Source organism: Ursus maritimus, unplaced genomic scaffold, assembly GCF_017311325.1.
Source record: "Ursus maritimus isolate PB19 unplaced genomic scaffold, ASM1731132v1 scaffold_3, whole genome shotgun sequence".
NCBI lineage: Eukaryota > Metazoa > Chordata > Mammalia > Carnivora > Ursidae > Ursus > Ursus maritimus.
Window position 1 is genome coordinate 46,464,271 of NW_024425563.1, and position 26,340 is coordinate 46,490,610.

Consider the following 26,340-nt stretch of genomic DNA (forward strand, 5'->3'; position numbering starts at 1 on the left):
AGAAACAGATGAACACCAGGTAGCTATAATATAAGGTCTGATACAGTTAAGTGCCATGAAAAACAGAGATCCCATCTAGTTTTGTTAAGGTCTGGCTTTACAATACGGTTCCTACATACTATATTCAAGTCACCATTCAAGTCAAGAAACATCACTGCCCTACAGGTAATGGCCCCATCCTAGAGAAGTTCTGATCTAGGACATCAGAGGCCAAAACTTGAACTCTGTACTACAAATCAGAGCCCTCTGGAGAACCTAAGGCCATTTCTCTATTTTTATCAGAAGGGTGGAATTATCCTTTTGTGTCAAGAATTGGGGATTTCACAGAGGGATCGGGAGGCCTGCCCTAAACAGCCCTGGAGTCCTGATCTGGATTGAAGTGGCCCCGTAGCACCCTTAGGTGCACTAACTAACGAAACCGGATATGTGCTGGTGAAACCAGATGACGGAAAACCAGTTGGGGAGCTGGATGGGGAAAAGACGAACTCCGTGCCTGTGAAGAAATTTTAGGCATTGAAAAGGAGGTAATGTTTTCCACCAAAGGGTATCCAGTTGGAGACTGGTCTGAGCTGGCTCTTGTTTTATAACCTCTCGACACATGTGTGTAGTCAAGGCTGAATTTAAAACCTATACTGTGAACCTTAGGAAAATAAACCACATTAAACAAGCACAAATTGAAAATATTACACAAGAGATTTCACAGGAAATTGGTCCAAATTTAGCCTCGCTCTTTATGTATTTAAGCCTCTTATTCGTCACTTAGAACTTTATATCAGGATTTTAATATGAGTCTGCCCTCCCCTCCCGCCCCCCTCCCGATCCGCCTCCACAATGGCCTGCTTAGTTTTACAAAACTGATTTTTTTTTTAACTCCCAAAGAATCCTGCTACCTTTGGCCTGCTCTTTCAGTGCTCATTAACACATGGCCCAAAACGGTACACGGAGGACGCACAGCGCCGACGGCTAGCTGAGGTTAACGTATACCCAGACAACCCACCACGGGCCCAAGGCAGGCTTCACTGCTCCCCCAAAGTTTGTGACTCGTGCAAGAAGCGCTCTGCGCAGACTCAGACACGAATTTCACTTAAAAGATGACAGCAGTCATGACAAAGGTGATCAGCAGCAAACCATTTCTTTCAGTCCAAGAATTCTCTCACACTGCTTTCCTTTCTTCCACAGATTTTCGTGTTTTTAAATTTGTTGTATTTTCTTCAAGTCTCCTCAAGTCCCTTTTTTGGGAATAAAGCCAAATATAGATAAATAACTGAATATTTAGAAACCTATGAATTTAACAATCCACCTTTTACAATAACATTTGAGGTGATCCTGTTATTGGGGTTGATGACGCGCTGAGAGGCTCACTGCCAGGAGCAATGGCTGGACCGCTCTGTCCACTCCAGCTCTGGTCTTTTCCCATCAGGAATGCCCTGTGCGGGTGCTGCCAGACACTCTAGATGGAAGCCCTTCTGAGCCAGGCAGTTGCCAGGTGGGAAAAATGATGCCAAACCAGAGGCAGTTTTGTGGCATGGACAAACACGCCCCGAGGCCACACTGGGGTGTCCCATTCTTGCCCACTTGTTGCTACCAGCCAGAATGTGATTATCACTGAAGTTTGCTTACCAGCCACTTTTCAGAAGACTTAGGGAATTAAAACTTACTTTGTATTTAGGCTGGATTTTTAAAAGTGATTTCAAAGTCTGAGATTCATGATGACTCCCTACTTTTCTTTATCATGCCAAAGGAAAAACGCTTGCCGGTGAATGTTATTCAATTATCCTGACGCTGTTTCTTCACCCTTATTGTTCTCTACTTCTTATGAAACCGAGAAAGCTACGAAAGGACAGAATAAGCCATGTGAAGGATTCAACGTTAGATCTCAGCTGGGGAGAGGGGGGGTTGTCAGAGGGCTGGCAGGGACAATTACTCTGTTGCTTTTACTGGGCNGAACCGCAGGACGTTTCTTTGTGGTTATTATTATTCTATGAAAATTATAAGAACATCCTGGATCCCTCCCAGAGTTCTGAGCTGCTCTGCGGAACTCCGTTTCCTCCCCTTCTCTGCCTGCCTGAGCCGCCACCATGCTCACCTATGGGGCTATCATCCGGACTCGGCACTCCGGCACTCCGAGAGAGAAACATGTGTTTGGAAAATGCCCAACCAGAGTTCTAACCAATAAGGATGGAGACCGCAAACAGCATGAGCTTTGGGAGGTGTCACTTCACATCAACTCAGTGGTTTGGCTGGGGGAATTGCTTCGGTTTTCTGGCTTATTAAAAACACTAAAGAAATCAAGGTGGCATCGTGATTTGATGAGACCATTAGGAAAAAGAAAACCCAGAATCACTCTGGATCCAAAAACACAAAGTTCCTAAGAGGTGAGAATTCCAACAAAAAGCTACTAAGGGCGGGGTGGGGAGTGGGCAAGAAGAGGGCTTTGTATCTATTATACTGAGGTGTGAACAGTCTTCCCTGATGGAAAACATGGAATTTTATAACATTCAAAGTAAGTGTTAGTCTAGTCCCACTTTTACAGGTGTCTGTAGCCTGCAGACCCCTACTCCACGGCAGCCTCACACAGGTATATGTCTACTTGCTTTTAACACCCTCCCGCTTGGGCTTTCGCTCTGGGTGGTCATCTCATCCCCCCTCGCCCCCCAACACAATTCTGGCGGTGGGCTTTATTGGATTTCTCGGAGCATTAGGTTTCTCAGAGCATATAAACTCCAGCATTTTTCCTTTAAATCACTCAGAGCCAGAGAAGGAGGCAGAAGGATGCTTCAAAAAGAATTAAGAAAAGTGAACAGATCAAAAGAACAGTGCTGTCACATAAGCTACTTCCTTTTTCAAAAACATGTACTAGGAGAACAGCAGCTAAAACCCTGATCAGTCATGAAAATGAGCACCAGCCTGCTGGCTGAGAGGCTAAAAGGAATTAGTCTGAAGACACACACACACACACACACACACACACACACACACACAAAACCCATCACCCTCGTCTGTCCTTCTTCCAACCAGTTGGTGGTACCCTGGCCTTCAATGTTCAGAGAATGTCATCAGCTGCTAAAAATTTCTGGAAGGCTGGGTTTAAAAGCCCCCACACCTATGTGCAATGCTGATCTCTCATTCATTGCAAATTACGGGGGTAGACAGCTTAATCGACAAAAAGTGCATCCTTCAGAATCTAGCAGAGACCACTGCGCAGAGTAAGCACGGCTAAAGAAAATCCCCACTCCCTTCCATTTACTTCAAAGTGGGTTTTTATGGCTGTGTAGGTTTGCAGCCCATGTACCATGCATCTCTAATGACATCCTTCACCAGAAGATATTAATGGTGGATCTGTTTGATTTAGAGCAGGCTTCTTCATTCCCTTTCTGCACAAACGGAGAACTGGGGGTATCCCACAAAACAGGTCCCAACTCAAAATACCAGTTCTCCAGAGTAGTGGTATTTTTATTCTTAGTTGGCGTTTTTTTCTCTTAATGTTTGTATCTGCACATCTGGTGCAGCTGAATAAAAGGAGAATAAAGTGATAGACTTTTCTTTTTTTTTTAACCACAATTCTGTTGGTGAAGCAAACAGGTCCATAATTACATGAAGACACATGTATTGGTTTCCTAGGACTGTTGTAACAAATTGCCACAGACTGGGTGGTTTAAAAACAACAGGAATTTATTCCCTCAGAGTTCTGGAGGGTATTTGTCTGAAACTGAGGTGTCAGCAGGTTTGGTTCCTTCTGGAAGCTCGGAGGGAGAATCTATTCCATGGCTCTCGCCTAGCTTCCGGCTGTTGCTGGCAAACCTTGTCTCTCCCTGGCTTGCAACTGCATCACTCCAATCCCCGCCTCTGCTGTCACACGGCCCTTCCCCTGTGTCTTCACATGACCTTCTGCTAAGGACACCAGTCACTGGGTTTAGGGCCTACCCTGATCCAGTATGACCTCATCTTAACTCGATGACATCTGCAAAGATCCTATTTCCAAATAAGGTCACATTCAGAGGTGGGGGTGGGGGTTAAGACTTCAACAGATCTTCTGGGGGACACTATGGTAGCTAAAGATAGAAATCACTGAGTCTTGCCTAGGACACAGGACCTGTGAAAGGGGAAGAAGTCAGGGACTGTCTTCTAGGGATGCCAAGTGGCAGAGTTCAGGCCAGATTGTGGGAAAGGTGAGGTTGTGAAGAGAAAAAAAAAATAATAGTGAAATCTTGGACAGCTCAACTGTAACGGCGCAAGAAAGAAGTCTGCAGATGGAAGACTGAGGGTGAGGCCCCCGCGTCTGAGGCCCTCCGTTCATGACGGTGCCTCTCCAGGCCGCTGGGTCTCCGCGCCTCAGACCTTGTGATCCCACACGTTAACGTATCCTGCTGGAACACTGAATTGAAACAATACGATTTCCTTTGTTGTTGTTGTTCTACCTTTTCCTGAGAGATTAAAATGTACAAATTCCCATGAAGGCTTTATGTCTTCCTTTTGACAATTTTCTTCCCTCCCAACCAGTTGCTGAAAGTTCTTTCATGTTTTACTTTACCCCCATCACTCTGGAAACCACGGCTGGTGTCCGCAATGCCATTTCTTTTCCACAATAGTGATGGTATCACTTCTTCTCCAGGAAGCTGGTCTTCAACGTGGTACCTATGTGAACATGCCCCCAAATCCATTTTTTCTCTCATAGTACATAAAGAGTAAAGGATCTCCTAATTCTATACTGTTCGACCTTTTTTCTTTCTGCAGGAGTCTTTATTCAAAGAAATGATTAGGTAGAAACGCAACTAGGTGAAAAAATGTGGAGCTGCTCTGGGTGAAGGGGTACCTGGGAGATGCGGTGCCTGCCTACCTGGCCAATCGATTCTAGGTGCTTCTGTTCTAATAACTCATCTTCATAACATGCACGTAAACATCACATTATAATGTCTGTTAGAGTAGGCAGTCAGCTTTTCGTTGTTGTTTTTTTTTTAATGAAAAATCTCTGTGCAGCTGAGAAAACAACTATTTTCCTGGTGTCGTCATATGCCAGACTGTGATGTCACCTCTCCTCCCTTGGGGTCGGCCAGCTAATGTGACTGTCGTTTCTGATGGTGCCTAGTTCTGTTTGGAAGCTCCCTGAAAACTCACCACACACCCCATTCTGGAATGATGAATAAAACTTGCAAGCTCTTTTCATTGCTTGACTGTAGAAAAGGACCTAAAATTAAGTCAATGAATGGAGAGACAGCGTTCAATAGAGAAACATCGGACCCATCACTATGAAAACCAATTTAAAAATGCTACTTCAGAAAACTCCCACCTTCCCAGAGAAATCCATTATTAAAACACGAGGGATCAAATGCTTTCTACAGAAATATCCTTAAAATAAGCATCTCCTCTGGTAAGACTTGGTACAACAGGATCTTGGAATAAAAAAGGTAACAATGGGACTTTATTAAGGACTGACAGAAACAATACACTCCACACAGCTTTGTAAAGGTTTGTGAAGTTTGCCACTGAAAACGAACAAATTAAGGTCCCACCTTTATTGAACTCCATGCCAATGAAGACCATGTCCCTGGTCTTTCTCTCCCCTAAATCCCTAAAACAAAGGACAAATGAAAAAGCAGCAGTCCTACCCTAGCAGGAAACCTTACGAGGACAAACTTTACTACGATGAAGAAAGTGCTGGATTTCTTTTTCTTTACAGTACTATTTTGCCATCTTTTATGAAAACCCAGACAGGAATGCTCCTTTGTAAAATTTTCCCTCTAAATAGTTTTCCTACATATAATGTCCAGGATCACAAATCCCTGGAAATCACTGCAGTGAAACTTACTTGCTTCTTATTCACACAGGGGCGTTCACCCGAGGAGCCCATTTAATGATGTGTTATACCAGAAGTCACTTTTCAATGCCTAGGACAGGGGAGGGGATTACTGTTCCTCACCTCATTGGGGCACAACATCTGGGAGAAGGTGTGTACCCAGTTGCTTCCATTCCTGACCTACTGAGGAGTATTTATTACACAGACATGGCATCCCCCACCTGCCCAGCAAGGTCGCCCGGGTCTTCCCTCACCCTGCCTAGGAATCTTGGTTGGCTTTGGGATGGAAGGCAGACTGTTTGGGTGTCTGGAGAAACAAAGCTGACATTTACTCAGTTGTGTCGGGTCTGACGTGTCGAATGGAAGCTGTTGGGGATTTTTTCTTCTTCTGAATCAGCAGTTTTTGGGAGGCTCTTGAGGGGTCTGAATCAGCAGCTCTTGCTACAGCCACTGTACGTGCAAGAGGTTAAGGGGAAGGGACAGACACCCCACTTGAGGGCGTGTGCTGTTCTCTTTAAGTGCCCGCAGGCCTGTGACTGGTACAGACGTTGGCAAGGAACCAATGAAGTCTTATGGGAAAAATAACGTCTGGAAGAACATCTTGTCATGCTCTTCTTACTTTAATGACTGGGCGAGCCTTTTGCCAGGCACAGATTCTGTTGGGAGTGCTCTACTCGTTCAAAATACCTGGCCACATTCTACCTGCAATCCCTAAGGGGGGTATGCGGGATGCCCACGGCACAGGTGTTCCAGACGGATACGGCAAAGGGGAAAGGAAACCATACAGAATCTGGAATCTGGAGTTTCCACGCAAGGAGTGAAAACAAATCGGGAGAAAACAACGTTAGGTTTGTGACGATTCTGCGTCCTAAACGAGCTCGCCGCTTTTCCGTTGGGTGTTTCTCCTGCTCTTCCACATTTTCCTCTCGTACCATTTCCAACCCAGCCTCTAACTGAAGACTCAACTCGTTATTTATTTTTCTATTTTTAATTAAAGGAACACAGCAGCATGAAGTGAACTCTCATCTCCCGACATGAGAAAAACCAAAAATTCCTCATCCAAAAAAAAAAAAAAAGTTTTCTGAGCACGGGTGCTCATTCCTGCTGGGTTTGTATCTGATGAACTTTTCATTCAATTTGAAGCTCAATGTGTACGAAACCCAATGAAGTGAACCAAGAGAAGGACGTCGTCCAAACATGTTGAAGCACTTGTGGGTGATTGCTTGGTCCTTTGTGCGCTACAGCTCCTGTGAAAAGCCTCTGTCTCAGGCAGGCTCCAAACTGCCAACTCAATGAAGCAAATAATAATTATTCCTAATGGCACTAATAATTATGGAACGGGGTGGACCCAATATAAGGTTCGTTGTCTGTGGCTTCGGTGGGGCAGCCAAAGTTTCACACACTCTTTTTATAAAAATTTCTCTCCCTCTCTGTTTCTCTCTTTCTGTCTCCCCCTCCCTCCCTCTGTCTCTCTGTCTCTCCTTCTCTTTCTTTCCCACACACAAACACAGACACACACATATTTGCCAAAAGAGATCTGGACAAACTCACTCCTCTAGTTTCCTGCAAAGTGCTTGGCTACAGAGTTAAATTAAATAAATAGCAGCTATCCACACAATGAGGGTGGATTGGGACATGTCTAGTAATTGACACCTCTCTCTCTCTCTTTTTCTCTCTCTCATTTTTCTTTTAGTTAAAAGTTTTAAACTTTCTCCAATTCCAGACTTTTAGCCAGAGCCATAGTCAAATGGCAGACATGAATAACTTGATGTATCCTCCTTTCTTTCTAGGGGAGACAGGGAGAAAAGAGGGAGGGAAGGAGGGACAGAGAAAGGAGAGAAAGTCGGGGTTCTAGATGGGTACCCTCATACCCCCACTCTACTGGGACTATAAATTGGAATCTCTGGGTAAATCAAAGCCTTCTTTGGTGAAGCCCCAAGCCCATGGTTAGTATCACAGCCAATTTTCTATGAAGTATTCACCCTCCTCCTCACAGGGAGGGAATCACCACCTGAGCTGATTCTCCCTCCCCTGCTCTCAGATTTGGCTGTCGCCACCCTCCAGGGACATCAGCATTAGCACCTAAGTATCTCATCCCACATGCCAATGATGTCAAGGTGTCAGAGAAATAAAAAGTGGCTCCTCCTGAAAACATAATCCATCAACCAAATGGTCGTTTTCTAGATAATGAGGAAATTGTTTCAATTTTCTGAAAATTAGGTAAAGGGGCTAATGTGAATCTACATGAGTTTGTTTTTTTGTTTTGTTTTGTTTTTGTTTTTGTTTTTTTAATCTTCTTATACTTGTCAGTCACTGGGGCTATTCTTTAAAAGTGGTTCCAAGGTGCTGGTACAGTTTATTGTCATGTAAGGGGGAGATGGTAGGGACATTCAGGGCATTATGAAAACCCATGATATGTAGAATATACAGAATACACCCCGAAGAATTCTTCAAGGGTTTGGATAAGATAATATACTTGTCAAATGGCCTAAATTATGGTCCAGTAAAGCAAAACATTATAAAATGAATGTACACACACACACACACTTTTCATTTGGATATAACTGGATGTTAAAATTCCCCCCTCTCCTTTAACAGTGTACAGTTTAGTTGGAATTATTTTTATTTTTTTAAAGATTTTATCTTTAAGTAATCTCTATATCCAACAGTAGGGCTCGAACTCACAACCCCGAGATCAAGAGTCATATGCTCCACCAACTGAGACAACCAGGTGCCCCATTCTTAAATTCATTCTTCCAATGTTTTAAAGAGGCTATAATTTGGAATATGCATCTATAAAGCTGTATTTTTGTTTTGTTTTGTCATTAAAAATATACCTTGACTCAGCATAGGGTTATAGGAAGACTTTAGAGGTAGACTTTGGTTTCACTGAATTTACAGGTTCATCAAAATGGCTCCATTCAAACTATCCAAACAATACTGAAATGGTAGCAGCCTCTATTTCTCTTTAATCTAACAACTTATACTTTATCTCTTTAGATACTCAGTTTAAGCAAGACGCTGGGAAAAGTGAGAGGATATGTCATGCTACGCAGTGATCCCGGAGAGTCTGCCAAATGCTTGGCCCCCAGCCCCTACAGATTCTGAGAACACCACTGTGCATTTAATAAATGTTCAGTGGCTTGGTGACTTGATGATGGGTGTCTCCTGTTGCACTTGTCATTATGATTATTGTGTCAAAAATGTTTCCGGGTTTTCTGGACTGAAAATAACAGATTTGAGGTCAGCTGTGAAGTGCTGTGCATTTGGTTTGTGAATTACCGTATCTGAACCAATATACGATAGGTCTGTGGTTATTGGGGAAGTCATTTCTGGCATTTCAAAGATGTTTGGGGGCCATCTGTTCTCTGCAAAGTTCTCCAACCCTGCAAAAGCAACCCAAGCACATGCCGGCGTGTCTCTACCCCACACTCACAAGGGTCCTATCATTTTACAGACTTTACCGGCCTATTCACCAGCCCAAATGCACTTTGCCAAAGGGGGTGAAACTATAAAACTCCAAATTCTTTTAAACGTGTCTGGTACCATTAAGAATGTTTATTACTCTACAGGAATTTCACGTTAATATTTACCAAAAGTACAACATACAAGGCAAATAGATTACTAGACTGTCTACTAAATTTGAACGTATCTATTTTATGGAATTTCTGCTTCCACAATCCGTATCAGCCAAGCAGTGTTTTAGTAGAGTGTTAGTCATGGTAAAGAAACAAACTTGTTCCTAAGAGCTAGAAGAGGGCACTTATTGGACAATCTAGTTTAATTCTTTCTTTTTATGAGATGGAAAAGTAGGGCCCAGAGACGTCACGGGGTGTTTTCAAAGAACTTGTGAGTGGTAGAGTCAGAACCACCAGCCATGGCTTTCAGTCTCCAGCAATGGCTTTGCCCTGTGCCTCACTGAAATGGAATTCCATCTGGATGTAACTGAAACTTAATATCAAGGATTCCCTTTATATCCAAAATCCAAGACCAAATTAGATGTTTGTTTATGTGTTATTCTCATCCCACCAAAGGCAAAACGTCCACAGAATTTATGTAATCTTTAACTCAATCTTCATTAGAAAGAATATAAAAAATGATGGTAGAGAAAATCATTTGATCTGATATTATGAAAAATATACATGAGAGAACCTATTGAATCATTTATCTTTTGAATCCCAAGATATCCAATTATATAAATACTTGGTATATGCAACGGGCACCATGGGCTATCTGCACGTTCCTAGAATAGTCCCCTCTTAACTCAGAAAATACTTGTCAATCAGTTCAGATGAGAGTTAGTCATGCTTTAGGAGACATACAGTACTTGAGAATATGAAAAGCACAATATGATCAGAAACGTCCACCGAGACACTGCCACGTTAGTTGGAATGCTCCGTCTTCAAAAGACCAAAGTGTCCTCCCAGTTACAAAGGACCAGACCTGCTTTATCAGATTCATTTCTCCTAACACGCTTACCTTGCAGAGCACTGCAAAGACTAATCATTTCCCCATGTTAATACCCCTTTTGGCATTCACCAAGGAATGACTACACTTAGCCACGGACTCTCTTTAAACACCACCCATGTAAACCGACAGTGGTGAGCCAGCTAGGCATCCATGTTTCTGGTCCTGAAAACAGGAAATACTAAGCCAATCCCCATTAGAAACTACTACAAGTACAGAGAGGTACAGTTAATTATTGCATTTTGTATTATGGGAAACATATATCCTCAGCCCCCATTGTCTAGTTATTTGGTGCCCTATCCAAGGCTTGCCTCTAGGAAGACACTAAATATTGATATAAGCTAAAGCCCTATGTTTCAAGTCTTCCACAAAGTAACCCCCCAAATGATAATAATGACAGAAAAGAAGACAGTGAATTGCATTTTCCCACAGAGCTGCTTCTGGCAAGATCATTGTACAGGTTTCTTGCATTGGACTTGTTTCATATTTTTCACTATCGTGCTGTTGTTTGGGTGTTTTTCTTGTTAGAACTCCAACAGTAAGATACGTTTAGCAAAGTGACAATAAAAGAAAAAATTATTGATAAGATTAGTGCAAAGGAGGAAACTACACATAGCCATGCCTGTAGCACTATCCCCCCAAAGAACCTGCCTTGCCAAGTAGTTTTCAAAATTAAACTTGTTATAAAAATCATGACCTTTTTACTACTTAATAGGACTCAGGATTTTCTAGTGATACTCCCCTCCCCCCTTTTTACAGTTGAAGAAACCAAACACTGGGGAAGTCAAGTTCATTTAGACCTGTGGAACAGTGCAGTGTAGGTGGCCTGGCTTCTAGTTCTGGCTCTTACCATTCATTATTAGTATGACTTGGGGCAAGTCACGTAATCTCTGAACCTCACTCTACTCAAATGTAAAATGGGTACGTTCATTATAAAATTATTGTTCTTCACTCAGGAGTTGAGCCTGGAAATCAGATCTCTCTGGCTGCCTATGTTGGGACTCCTCTATTCGACTGCACTGGCCTCCTCCTCCCAAGCATTCCCAAGCCCTATTCTGATCTCATCCACAGCGGGACGGGAACACATCCGTGAGCACATAACCTAGAACTCTTACCACACTCAGTTCCTGGAAGAAAACAAACCAAAAGGGAAAATAAATTTGAGACAGAAAAGAAGCACTGCATTAGAAGTTTGCTGCTGGGACTGACTTGCAAAGCTGGTTAACCTTTTCATATACAGATGAAGGACCTGATGCCCAGGGAAGTGGAGCACTTGGCCAAGGCTGAAAACCCTATAAATGGCAGAGCCTGGACTATCTGAAACCTATGACCTCTGAAATCATGGCCAGTACTTTCCCAAGACTCTCCTCTGATCTAACACAGTTTAGCTCTGAGCAAGCTCTTGCTCTCCAGGCATATCTTTTCAATATGCTAGAGAAAAGAGCAGTTGTCTAGATTTACAATGGACACAAACCGAATGATCCTGGGCTATTTGCTCTAGAAGCAGACCCTCATCGGTGCCTATCTGCTTCTAAAAATGGGGTGGGGGGAGATATACATGGAGAGACTTATTCTGGAACTTTGTGAGCAGGGCTTCTGTTCGTAAGACCCGGAAATGAAATCCTCCTCCAAGAGGAGGTCACAGGCAAAGTCTCCTATCGGCAGCAGGANTCAGAATAAGTCTGGAAGTCATACTTCATCTGCGCCAGGAATAGGGGTCTTCCTTCAGACCAAGAAACCAAATGTGGAGTAACCAAATGGTTGAAAAAAGAGCAGTCACTCTCTGTGGTGACTTTGTTTTCTTACAAATGAAGGCATTTGGCCAGTTGGTTTCTCCCAGGAGAGACCAACTCTGTGCCTCTGTGCGCTCCAGATAGTCCCTGTATCCCTTCTTTAGGGGCCAGGGACCTCCTGGAGGACTGAAGCAGCTACTGGCAGCTCAAGGTGTCTCCCTCTGCCCTTAACCACCCTGCAGGTGTGTGAAAGCACAGAAACTCTTGACACTGGAACCAGACAGACTGAACATTATTCAAGCCCTGTGGGTAGATGATTCTCCCAAATCATCAGCCAAGCTCATGTGTCTTGCACAGCACTGGAATAGCTATGCATAGGAGTAGAGGGAAAGCATGTGCTTTGTAGTCCAACAGACTTAACTCAAAACTCTGCTCATCTCACTGGCTGAACGATGTTGGACAAGTTACTCCTCTTCTTTGAGCAACAAAACTGGAGCAAATAATGTCTGCGTCTCTGGGCTCTTGGACAATGATAGGAAACCAAATGCAATGCTAGATCAGTGCCTGGCACCTAGTAGATGTTGGATAAATGTCAGCTTCCTTGTCTTCCTTATCAGCCTGATAACTGAGAGCTTTTCTAACAAAAAGTTTGAGCCATTGAGGAGTGACCTCCAAGCTTATCTTCCAACTACACTAGCTGTTTATGGGCTGTATGCTTGTGTACTCCCCAGATTCATATGTTGAAGCCCTAGCCCCCCATGTGATGGTATTAGGAGGTGGGGCCTTGGGAAGTAACTGGGTTTAGATGAAGTCATGAGGGTGGAGTTCCCATAATGGGATTAGTGTCCTTATAAGAGGATGAAATACCAGAATTTACTAACTCTTTCACCCCCTCCCCACCCCCACCAAGCATAAAAAGGCCAGGCGAGCACACAGCAAGATGGCAGTTGTCTGCAAGACAGGAGAAGGGTCCTCACCAAGAATCACATCTGCTGACCAAGGTCCTTGACCTTGTACCTTCAAGCCTCCAGAACTGCGAGAAATACATGTCTGTTGTATAAGCCACCGGGTCTGTGGTATTTTGTTTTATCCCTCCAAAGTGACCAAGATACCAGCCTTGCTGTGTTCCAGTGAGGAGCTGTAGCACCAAGATGCACAAAGCTTGCCTGAGGAATCCCAGGCAAGAGCCAGATTCAGAGACAAGAGCAAGGATGTTTTTCTGCTTCTTGGAATACGCAGCCATGTGCTCTGGTGTTCTGGCTCTGCCCCCTTCATCTGGCCACAATACCATGTGGTATTACAACTTCTGAATGTTAAGAAACCTTATATTTCCTCAAGTATCAGTACTTAATTTTTCGTTCCACACATAAAACTCTGTGAGTGGAAGGCTGCTGGCCCCCTTGTCAGAGGTAATTTCTCAAGGCTCTGCATGGGATTTAACGGGAGCCATATGGTTAAGTCCATCAACCCTCCCAGAAAGCATCCCCCTGAAGGGCCCTCATAAATGTTCTCGGGGTTGTGAAAGATCCAGCAACTTTCTAACAATAAAGCAATGTTCATAGCCATGATACTCAGCAAAACACAAAGCAGGAAGTAATGGCTTCTCTTCTGAATTCCTCAAGGGGGTCTTCAAGCTATCCTGGCAAAGGGCTGTGGGCCAGTGACAACCTGGGACCTGCTGGTCTGCTGCCTCCAGCAGAAAGAAGGCTGGCCTGGATGTCACTGGCATCAGCCTGTGGTGGGCAGTGACAGTCTTAAACACGCTCAGTTCAAGAAAGCTCTTAATAGTGATTTTTCACACCAACGCACCAACACACCAAGAGAGGATGAAGCACAGAAAGGGTGAGAAGAGGCACAATTTATGATGAGTACTGGCTTCTCTTCATTTTTACATAAAACAAGATTTCCTTTTATGGCATTTTATATAAATTTCTGGCTAAGTATTAGGTCTATACTGCCTGGGTACAACCCCATGCAAATAGGGTTTATGACATCACGTGGACATGGACACCTATGTGCCAGGAATATAAGTGATGTAAAATCAAGGAGGAATTTCATACATACATGGCTTTATAGATGCATGCTGGTGACCATATTTTCAAGTTTCCTGATATCTTCACTAGAATATTCCACAATGAGCCAGATAGCTTCTGTCCAAATATGAGCCTTGGGAGGAACACTTGTATATTTTGATATTAGGCATAGAACATTTCTGTATTGTAAACTATTGCAATCGAATAATTTTCACCAATCACCTCGCAAGCTTGCTTATTTGCCCAAATCCCTACAGAGGACTAAATTTGTAGAACATTTTGAATACAAAAAGAATACAGGAAGGAAATGTGTGGAGTACAGTGGCAGCGCCTCCCACAATCTAACAGAATTCTCTACTCATGTTCACCCTCGCGGATATCCACATTCCATGCTATCTTGATTGCATGAAGAATTACTGAGCCTGAATTACCTGCTCACACTTACTCCATAAAGAGAAATTGGCTTCTCTAGGAAAGCTGGGATCTATTAAGACTACAGCCACCTCCTCAACTGCTTATCGGCTCCTACAAAAACATCTCATGTGGAGAGAGACAGAGAAAAAGAGAGAGTAAGAGACAGAGAAAGGGAATTTACGCGACCACTACATGCTCATCTACCATTTTCCCAGGTTCTGCTGACTTAATCCTGAATTAATGAGCCTGTTACACGATATCTAATAAAAATGACTGCAATAGAGATACTGCTTGGAATCTGCCACATATTTGGTCCAAGGCTGAATCGATTTCATCTATATTTAACACATACTTGTTTTCTGTCTCACTTGTCTCCCCCACAGCCCATGGCTCAACTCTTTTTTTTTTTTTCCCCCATCTGGAAAACTTATCTCCTAAAATGCTACCATCAATCAGCCAAAGACACTCTTCCCGACACAGCGTCTGCCAGTCTGACTAAGCACAAGTAGACTCTAGTTTGGGGATGCCTCCCACACTCTCTAGTGCCGTGTGTTTTTCTAGCCTGCCTAACCACACGAGTGCAATTTGGGATATTTATACTTACCTCCAGTTTCTATTGGGATAACAGCATTACTTTGACAGAACCGGGCATAGGGCATGGTGGGGGGGGGGGTGATATGGGATGGCACGGAAGATGCCTGTGTTACATATCTACCTACTTTTACATTTGTTTCTTTGAATTTTTGCATTTCTACCCATTTTGGTCTACATTGGCTCAGTGTCTGCTCAAAAAGTATGAAAATCAAATGCTTACAAAAATGCATACATTTAGTCCCCAAAAATCTTACCCGAACAACAGTGCTGTTCCCATTTCCAAGCCCTTCCTTGCCCACATCACTACTAATACATTCAAGCCTCTAAGCTTAAATACAGCATGAAAGAAGGGGCAGAAAAGAAAGCAAAAGTAAGGTTGGCAGCAGAAGCCAAGCACCGTGAGAAGGGAAGGAAAAAGGGGGAGCAGGAGACAGGCGGCCCCCTCCCTCTCCCACAAAGTTCCAGTCGTGAACACACCCACTGGCCACAGCAAAAAGCACTGTGCGTGGGCACAGGTGGGTCCCAGCCTCCCTGCCTGGATGCAGCTTAAGCGCTGAGCCTGAATGAAGACTTTCATTGCTGTTTGCTGTTTTTGTTGGCCAGTAGCCATGGCAAACATTTGCAGGTGGCTTGGCCAGATTTTGACACTTAAATATTTGAGGTTGTGATAAAAATCAGAATATTACTACAATATGGTTCTGTGCAGTCTCAAAAAAAAAAAAAAAAAAAACTATCTGCAATTTCAAATGCTCATTTAAAGACACAGTCTCCAGAGGGAACTCATGTTTTAAAATAAGTACTCATTTCCTCTTTGCTGGGAGAAATAAAAGAGTCAACCATCCCCAAATGTTACCACCTAGAGTTTCATTCTGAATCCACTGGTGAGATGGGTTGGGTTGTTCCTTGCTGAGCCCCCACAGCCATCCGGGCAAGGTTTTGGATGGGTCACATGGAGAAAATGGAAATGACAGGATGTGTGGGTTGGAATCAACATGGTAAGCACGACAGGGAAGGATCTGAAGAAAAGAAACAGCCTCCCTCAAGCCTGGCAATGAGACAGAGTCCCCAAAGTGACAATTATCTCCTAGAACACACCAGGAGAGACATACAACACCCCAGGATTGGGAGTAAATGAGAAGATGGAGTGGGTTGGGAGGTCACATGTACCAGAGAAACACTCCCACCCATCCAGGCACAGTGACACAGCCTAGAAATGTCACCCGACTGTACAGCCCTGGGCCAGCTGGGTAAATTATTGACAGAGTCAACACCCATCTTAGAATTGAGTGCTAACCCTTAAAAAATTGTTTCACAAAAACCAGCATTGTACTAACAATGGTGGAATACTAAGGGCCTCCAAGAGGGTAGCTGGGGTGGGGGTGAGGGAGAGGCAGGAGAACTCCAGGGGGGAAGGAATGTTATAAAACTGCTAGTAAACTCTAACACATTTTATGTTTTTTTCCCCTTGAAAGAAAAATAAAATAATTATAATTAGCTGGCCTAACTGTGAATTGTCTGCCCAAAGCCAAACCACGAGAGGGAAGGAGTCCCTTGAGATTTAGACGCTGTCTTAAAAGAACCCACCCCACCCTCTTAGCATATTATAGATTCTTGCTTTAGATGGTGGCAATATTTGCTCCCATAGTCATTTAAAAAGAAAAGAAATATTTAACAGGGATCCTAGCTAACTTAGTATTGACTTCTTCCAACAAAGCCAGGCATTCAAAAGGCCAGATTAATATTCTGTTTCTTAAATGGGAAACCAAATGTACCCATGACAGACTCACAAAACAGTCACTGCCCACAGCTCTCATTTGTTAAAATGGGTCTTCACAAATCACAACCCATCTGGTAAGCTGAGAAACATGAGAGATAAGGCGCCCTCCTTCTAAGGCATTCTAAGGAGGAATAAGCCAATGTTGTTCCTAGTGCTTACTCTGGGATCTGAAATTCCTACAGGAATTAAAAACAAAGGGGGATACTAGCTGGCTCAGTCAGTAAAGCATGTGACTCTCGGACTTGGGGTTGTGAGTTCAAGCCCCACGTTGGGTGTAGAGATTACTTAAAAATAAAATCTTAAAAACAGAAAACAAAAACAAAGGGGGAAAGACACACTGGCAAACTGTGGTTCAGCTTCTAGTGGTTTTTTTTTTTTTTTTAATCACAATCTCCAATATTCAACTGAATAGTCACACTGAATTCTGAGGCACATACCAAACACCGCAAGCTCCCTTTCCTATTTTAAAGAGAGAATTCTGGGAACATACAGCAAGCAGTTCTCAGCTTCCAGCAATATAAATTTATCAGAGCTCTTTGGCTTAAGTTACTACCTTTTCTTCCTAAGAACCTGACTGCTCTTAAATCTTTTATTTCCTCTTCACTCTGCTCTTGTGAAGGTGGAAAGAAGACACACCACCATTATCCTGAAGATAAGGAAGCAGGCCAGAGATTCTGCATTTCTGAGAAGCTCGTGGGTCATGCCCAAGCTTCAGGTCCTCAGACCACACTCTGTATGGCCAAGGGCTAGAGCTGTCGCCTGAGACTCAGAAGTGAAAATCCTATAATACAGAGCGTCTGGGATTCTGACAGGACCTTTCTACCAATTTTGCTCCATAGCGCAGTACTGGTTTTTTTTTTTTTTTTTTTACATAAATGAGAAGGAAAGGACTTGCTTTGTTTTGTTTTGTTTTGTCTACTCCAGGAATGAGCCTGGAAATACAGAGGAAGGGGAGAGCTAATAAAGAGGTATTAACAAGCAAAAGAAGCAAGGAAGAATCATCAGAGGAAGGAGGACTGGAAATGAACGAAAGACCCAGGGGATGGGCTCAGCAGATCTTAGGAAAAAGGGGATACACTGTGTTGGGGAGAAAAGTGGGCTGGTGAAACTTCCCTCTACCATCCTTAAGCATTTGTCCTGAAAACTATGTTCTGCTCTCCATAACACCCAAGGCATTTTCCACAGTCACAAATGTTGTCTAAAGAAACGATGACACAGAATGACTTGCTTTGCCCCCTCAAAGTCCAGGATCAAACAGTTTCCACCAAATGGAGACTCCCCTCCCTTCTTCCATTAAAAGCATCACTCTAAGTGCCAGGTGATCTCACAGCAACCAGGAACACCAACTTCTGCCTCATCCAGTCTGAGCACCAGAAACAAGGAGAAAGTCCAGAACATTCTCCGAGCTCCAGCCAGGCCCCAGAGACAGCCGAGGAAGTCTCCTTACCCGATCTGGCGGTTGGTGGAAGGTGCCTGTGTGATGACAGAGCTGGACTGGGGTGACGGCATGGCTTGCTGAATCACAACGCTGGTGTCATGGTTGGGCATCCGGGTGCCGCCAAGCTGGTGAGCTCCGGGCCCCGCCATGGCCCCACCAACTGTGTTATGCATCGAGATATTCTGCCCGGAGAAGACAGAGGGGAAGGTCAGAAGAAGTCAATGTTTTACTGTACTCTCAAGCTCTCAGAGGACAAAATTGGGAATCTGGTTATGTCAACTAAATAAAGAGTTATGGCTTCTGGCAAGCCATGGATCCATCCATCTTGTTACAACTTACAACTATGAGCAGATGAAAAATAACTATTTACCCTAACAGTAAAGCACGTAAGAAAATACCTTGAAGTTCACTAATCACTCTGTCGCCATCCTGACGTGAGGGGTTGAATTTGGTGCATCTCTTCTCTGACTTGGTGTGATATATACTGCATTTGAAAACGATTTCCGCGGTAAGTGCACAATACTATGATTTAGTGACGAACTGCTTAGCTTCCCGCTTTGAATGACACCACACTGGGTTATTGTTTCTTTTTCAGTCCTATGAGAGTGGCCAACCACCTACTTAACTCCCCCCAGGAAACGACTACTTTTCCAAATCATAATCTGGGTACTCATGACCCAAGCCCTACTACCTGGAGAGTGAGGATAGATGACTGGAACAGATGACTAGGTGTCTGGAATCCAATGCCGAGAGCAAAAGTTGCAATTTTCTGCTGCATTTCCATAAAATCGATCTCTAACAATTTTTATGGAATCATGGAATACAGAACAACAACTGCTTGCTCATTCACTTGTTCACTGTCTTCCTCTAGAAAGTAGTATGTTTGTCTTCGTAACTCTCTCATGGTGCTTGGAGCGCTGTAGGCCCTCAGTAAACTGACGTTGCGTGAATAAATTAGTGAAGGCATAAATGAGACATCTGAGTCACTGAAGGGAACTAATAACCTGTGCTTATTTCTGATGATTTGAATGAAGGTTTCTTTGTTTAAAATGCAAAAGGGAAGTAAAACATGCAAGGTAAAGCTATCTTAAAAGACAGCTCTTCCTAGAAAAAAAAAGTCACTGGGACAAAACAAGAGGATTCACAGGGGGGCAGAAGAAGTCTCATCATAGCAGAGCTAAAAGGTGAGAAACTCAGAGCCTAGAGAAGAAAGGGAACGTGCAGGGTACAGCCAAGGAAGTAAGTGGGCCTCTGTAAACAGCTAAGCACAGCTCTTCAGCCTAGAAGGGTAGTGAAATTCGAGAGGTCAGTTGGACAATGGGTTGAGGATGGCAGGAAAGAAATGGAGTGTCACTAGCAATTTACTAGAGGGAAAATATATATCTGTCTGCGCTTTGGGGTTAGCAAAGAAAAAAATAAATGTTACCCAGGAGAACCAGAAGTGCTTCTTTGAAGTTCTTCTGCAAAGAACAGGATTTCCTGCACTATGTGTTAAATGATGGTGATAACATATATGGTATTTGGGGTGGTTGTGTCCATCACATTGCACCTTTCCCAGATTTCTGATTTCTAAATCCTGACCACACAGTTTGTCAGGAGTCCAGATGGAAACTGGGCATCTGGCTTAGACTGTGAGCCGACTGTGTTATCGTGGGATCCCAGAGGCATGAACAGGCTTATATACACACACGCGGTCCAAAGGCTCCTCCTATACACTGGAAGGGTTTTCTGACACGGGGAAATATTGTGGTTGGTTAAAGCAAGATGAAAGGAAATGGTGATTTGTGTTGGAGGGGCAGTGTAGGGATATGCTTAAGTTCTTTTTATAGGATCTGGAGGCGTAGAGAATTGAACTAAAATAATAATGAAAATTATTGTGTTACTTCTTTTGAAAGTGAGCCTTAACAAACATATTTCCCTGAGTCTTAATAAGGCCTTGATGAAGACAACAATAAGAAACTTTTTTTTTTTCTCTGTTGTTTGGATCCTCAGAGATACTCAACAATTTTTCATCTTGCTCACAGTCACCTACTTTGCCAATAATAAAGCTGAGGCACAGAAGGATTTCAAACTTTCTTTTTAGAATTACTTCTGTTGTGCTGTGCTATCAAGGATTATGAATAGAGCTACATAATCTAAAATTTAAAATAATCTTTATATTGCTAAAGAAGGCTATAAAATGTATGAACCCTCTTTGAGTTACCCTTGACACCTCTTTTTTATCACCCCCATATGCAGTCCCGAGTATTGCAAAATGCAACCTACACAACCTTCATCTCTTTCTATCTTTCCATTTCACCTCCCGCCAACCTACACCCAACCAGCACTGGTCTCCTAACCGGTCTGTCACTTGCTTCCCCTTCTCCTTTTGCCCATATACAGCCATGGTGATCTTTTCAAAAGACCAAACTAATCACCATCATACAAATCTCCTTACCCAACCACATCCCCCACCCCCCACCCTACAAGCTTCTCAGATGGCTTTCATGGTTCAGAAGACACTGAGAGCACTCTTTTTGTTATCTACAAGGCCTGTAAGGGACCCTTCCTACCTCCCAGCTCATCTCATGCTATACTCACTCTTGCTCTCTGCTCTTCACTCCACCTTTCTAGCACCTTCTTGCCCTCATACTGCCCATACTCCATTTCAGCACAGGGGCTTGGGATATGCTGTTTTCTGCTACCTGAGCCCTTCCCCTGACTCGACCTTCAAATCTCAGATTAAGCATCACATGAGGAAGACTTCCCTGACCTCTGCAGCGATGGGTACCCTCTCCTTCACAGTACTTTTTACAAGTTCACAATTGTTTTGGTTTGATTAATGTGTTTCTTCCTAGAGAACACAAGTACAGTGTGAGAAGAGACTAAATCTGACTTTACTCCCCATTGCCTCTGTTGCCTAGATCAGTGCCTGGCATATAATAAATGCTCAATAAAGACTGAGTGGGTGAGTAAACTATAAAATGACATTCCTAAAATAGTCATTATGAGGAGGTCTTTTATTTCCTGGTCAATTTTTGAGACTGCTAACTTATTATCTATTTACCTTGAGATCTCAAAGTACGCTCACAGTAATAGAGTTTTAGATATTAAGGTACTTGTTTGATTATGGGCTACAGAAATAGAAAGCACCAGAGTTAAGAAGAAAGCCACAAACATGGAATATAGACTGGAAAGTAAAGCCTTTGAGAAAGTATTAAATGAGCCCGTGGAGGCAGATACCAAAAGGTGAGCTCTGAATCTTTGAGCACTTTGGCTCAAAGGTTGGCAACAACCATTCGTTATCTCCACCATGAAAACCAGGAAAAGCTGATCTGTACTGTAGCACAAAGAAGTTGGTTTGATTTCCTCAGAGGGAAGCATGTTAAATGAAAGAAAGAATGACCTCTTTAATGAGAATCATTAAAAAGAATTTTAAAAACTATCCAGGACTATACCTCACATCCTCTCCCACCAACATTTAAGACATCTCTTTGTCTCTGTGACCCCCACCTGAGATGAAAAAGGCTCCTAAAACTTGTATTCTAATTCTTCAATAATTTCCTTTTTCCACCACACATGAAATCCACAAATTCCCCCCACTCTTTGCCCCAGACCCAGAGAGTAATTTCAAAACAGTTTGGGAAAATAAACAATTAGGCAAGCATTATCATTTCATATTAAGAGAAGATGATTTTTTTCCCTTAAGCATTACATAGTAACTCAAACATGAAATTATTTTCTGAGTTCACATTTTCCCAATTATGGGTTCAAAACCTGTCTTCATTGATAAAAGAATGGCATTTTATCTCTGGATAAATTAAATATCCAATTTCAAAAACACAACGAGTGACTACATCTTGCGGAGTTATTTTTGCTAGCATAGGTGCAGACATTTGGAGCTGGCGAAACAGTGTCACCAAACCAGCGGATGGGTGTCAACAGGCAGGGAAGGATCAGAGGGGCTCCTCGAGGCTCAGCCTTTGGCCTTCTCTTGTTCAACATTTTTATCAACAGCTTGGATGAAGATGTAAAAATCATGCTTGTCAAATCCGCAGTTGACACAATGTTGGGAGGCATAGCTTATGTTCTGGGTAGTAGAGGCAGGTTTTACTTGAGCCAAATTTGTGATCTGGCCTCCAAAAACGCTAACATAAATCTAGGTTGCTGTAGGAGAAGTGCAATGTCCAGATCAAGAGAAGTATTTATTCCACTGTAGAGCATGCTGAACTGACCACATTTGGCCACCACATTTTAAGGGGGAAATTGACAAATAGGAGGGAATGAAAGCAATGAAGGCATCCAAAATGCATCACAGGAAGAACTGTAGAAGAATCAGGGAATATTTAGTCTGAAGAAGAAAAGACTTAGAGGGTCATGCTAACTGCTTTCAAATATTTGTGGGATTAGACATAGTCTATGCTACTCCAGAGGACATAATTTCAAAAAAATGGGATCATGATGATAAAAGCCAACTATGACTATAATTTGAGTTCTTATTTTGAAGCAACCACTATGGCAGATGCTTTATAAACTGCACCTTTAATCCTCTTAATGACACTACAGGGTCAGCATTGTTATCCTCATTTTAAGATGATAAAGAGAGTAAAATTCCTCACTATCACTAAAAATATGTCATTCACCGCTTGCCACCCTCACTCCTTCTGGACTGATCCTTTAAAAATACAAAATTAACCTTTTGTCCAAAGACAAAACAAGCTGCCTTGTAAAGCACTGAGCTTTCTGCCATCGGAGTTAAGCCAGTAGAGACTAGTGGCCATCTGTCAAGGATGTCACCAAGAAGATTTCTGCATCACGAGGGAGATGGCACTACATGACCTTCAAGGTCTCTTCTATGGCTAAGATTCTCTCACTTGTGATCCATGGTTCATACTTTGGCTCAGTGCTTCCAAATGATTAGTAATGTGTGATAATGTTGGAAATACACTGGCTTAGGAGTTAGGAGGTCTGTTCTAGTCCTGGCTCTCTACCCTTCCTTCTAGCCATGTAACCTAAATCATTCAACCTCCCTTAGCTCTGTTGCCTCATTGTTAAAAGCAGGGGGCTGGACTACCTGGTTTCCATGATTGTTTCCGGCTCTGATACTCCACAAGTCTCTTTCTATGTTACATTTTATGAGGCCTTAAATATCCAAACAGACTTTTTAGACTCTGATTCATGGGCCTACAAACATTGATTTTTCTCCATAACCATAAGCTTTTGCAGAAATGAGCCTTCCGAAAATTATAGCTTTATGCCAGACCCAAGGGATCATGATTCAAGAATCGGATCCAACACAAAGTAAAATTTCTCAAACTTCAAAGATGAAAACTCCACAAACTATTTTCATCTAAATTGTTCACTCTTTGGTTCCAATTTCTCTGCATGTTCCCTTGACGTCTTCCTCCCTTCATATCCTGCAATATGTCTTGCTCTCCATTCACTGTTGTTCTGAGACATAAAGGGTGTGAATGGGATGAGAACCGGGGGCATAATGAACCTTGATTGCATACTCAGTGAGCTTGAGGTAGAGTGGTAATTGTCTTTCTGCATGCATGGGCTTGGAATACAATATGCAAAAAAACAACCCGATGTATATGAATGTATGTTCTTACAAATACCTATAATTTCAGGGTGTGGTAATGAGGGATAAAGGGCAGTGGACCACAAATGAAAGTAAAAGTTGGAGCATACAAGGAAAAGGTTGTTGTTTCCCATAAGGTCCCAAAATGTTATCTTCAAATCTATATTCTGTCCAACTGCCAAGGTGTGGAGACTTTATAGGTTTCTCTGTAAAGAGCCAGGGTCATCCCGACACGCGTTTACAAGTCGAGTTGTGCAATCTTGGAATTGTCTGCATCTTAATGATGCCCGGGCAGTTATGAAGACTTTCAGAACTTCCCAGATGTAAACATCCATGAATTGCATCCAAAAGATGTCTGAGACATTCACAGGATAATAAAAGTTCTAACCTTCCAGAAGAGACGAAGCTTTCTGGAGGTCTAGGAAGGATTCCAGAAGGATTCCGACTCTTCCTTTCTGGTGCTCTCAGGAGATGGAATACCAGTGTGAATATTTTGAAACCTACTAAGGGGATAAGGTGCTCATGACAGAGGAGACAGTGAAGTATTAGAGGGAATATGGTGGGGTTGGGGAAGAGACCAGGGTCATGCCAGCTGCCTCTCTTTCCATAACATTCTCTTTAGTGTAGCCGCATAGTGAAAGAGGAACAACATAAGACAAGAAACCATCTCAGGCAACCTTTGCAAGGGGGGGAGGGGGAAGAGAGAAGAGAGTACAGAGCTCTATGAAAACCCCAGCTGTGACATGCACATTTAAATTCTGCTTTTTCAGGGGCGCCTGGGTGGCACAGCGTTTAAGCGTCTACCTTCGGCTCAGGGCGTGACCCGGCGTTCCGGGATCGAGTCCCACATCAGGCTCCTCTGCTATGAGCCTGCTTCTTCCTTTCCCACTCCACCTGCTTATGTTCCCTCTCTCACTGGCTGTCTCTATCTCTGTCAAATAAATAAATAAAATCTTTAAATTGTGCTTTTTCAGAGTTTTCTACTTATCCCAGAAGAGTCCTAAGGGGAACCATGGTACAGAAAGAAAACATGAGCACCAGAATAGGGCTCGAGTTCAGACTAGCTCCATATCACCTGGAACATAAGTTCGCTGAGCCATACCTTCCACATCTTTAAAATAGAGATAATCCTCTAATGGACAGGGTTGTAGTGAGTCTCATATGAAATGACAGATGCCCTGGCACAGTGCCGACTGCATACATGTACTTTTCCTCTGTTTACTATAGTGTATAGTTCCAAATGTGGAGCTCAGAGAGCAGTGCTCATTTTGGGTGGCTACTCCCTGAGACCAATTTTAATAGAATTAATACTAATAATGGCTACCACTTACACTGCATTGCCATATGTCAGAAAATTCATTCAATCCTTATCAGTCTAGGAGGTAGATAGGATTACTAATCCTCATTTTACAGATGAGGAAACTGAAGCACAGAGGTTACGTCACTTGCTCAAAGTCACACCACTAAGAAGTGGAGGAGCTCAGATCTAGGCCATTTGGCTTCAGAGTCCAGGCTCTTACCTACTAAGCCATCCTGCCTCTACAGTCTTGCTGTAAAAATATTTTCTAGTGGAAAATGACATGGCAAAAAATAAAGTGTACCTAACATCCTTTCCAGGGACATTAAAAGAAGTTATTAATGGTAAGAGATCCTGAGAATTATAGTCATACCACTAACTAGGGTCAATGTCATCACCACCATCTTCATACCTACAAAAGCCTGGGAATACACCATTAATTCATTTCAAAGGTGTCGATTAGTGATCCTTGTCTTAATGTCATGTTGCCTGCGTAGACTTTCTAGACTGATTTACACTGAACAGGGCAGATTAAGATTAGGGAAGAAAGCCGTAGTTCAAATACTGTTGAACAATACTTTTATCAAACTACCAAAACAAATAACCAACTCTCACTCACTCATTCTTTGATGTTAGTTCACCTTCTTCAACAGTTCCCAGAGTAAGGAAAAAGGCTGAGAAAGAGATCATTTCTCTGATGTTTGGATCAAGTTCAACTTCCAAGGCAACTTCCCTCACAGAGGGTAGAAAGGCAGCTTGCACACTGATGTGACCCTCGGTGGCCTTTAGCAACTCGCCCGTTTCCAGGAAGTAGGCAGCCCCGCCTTCGAGTGGGGTTCTAGACTCGAGTCTGCAGGATTCACAGCAGCAAGATCCGTCTGACCGGACTGTGCTCTCCTCCAACTCCAGACCTCTGTCATCCTTTCTAATACTGGGTTTAGACAACAGAGCCCTGAACCACCCCTGTAAGAATTTTATAGCTATTCATTTAATATTGTAGTAAAATGCTCAAGACAATAAATGTCTTCTCAGGTGCCACCCTTGACTGTGAGAAACAGTTTTTGGGTGTCTCTCAAAGATCCTGCTCCTTCCTGTTCAGATTCTTGGTGCCATGCACTGTCAGTGTCTCCCCTCTTACCTCTCGCTTTATTGTCTTGGTTAATTCTGCTAAATATAATCACATGGGTTAAAAGGAAGGAAAGGATGCCTCTTCATTCAGGTTGCTAGAAT

At 43.0% G+C, this 26,340-nt stretch overlaps 1 protein-coding gene across 4 annotated transcripts in view; it reads right to left on the reverse strand.

The window, feature by feature from the left end:
- Window positions 1–6,719: 6,719 nt before the first annotated feature.
- The window catches only part of LOC121099778 (cyclic AMP-responsive element-binding protein 5-like), a 160,047-nt gene continuing 140,426 nt past the window's right edge, over window positions 6,720–26,340 (reverse strand). For all 4 annotated transcript variants that reach the window (XM_040644146.1, XM_040644144.1, XM_040644147.1 and 1 more), the window contains 2 exons: window positions 18,260–18,432; window positions 6,720–7,041 (listed from right to left, as the gene is read on the reverse strand). In XM_040644146.1, coding sequence (XP_040500080.1) covers window positions 6,939–7,041; window positions 18,260–18,432 — 276 coding nt within the window. In that variant the 3' untranslated portion in view covers window positions 6,720–6,938. The remainder of the gene's footprint in view (window positions 7,042–18,259; window positions 18,433–26,340) is intronic.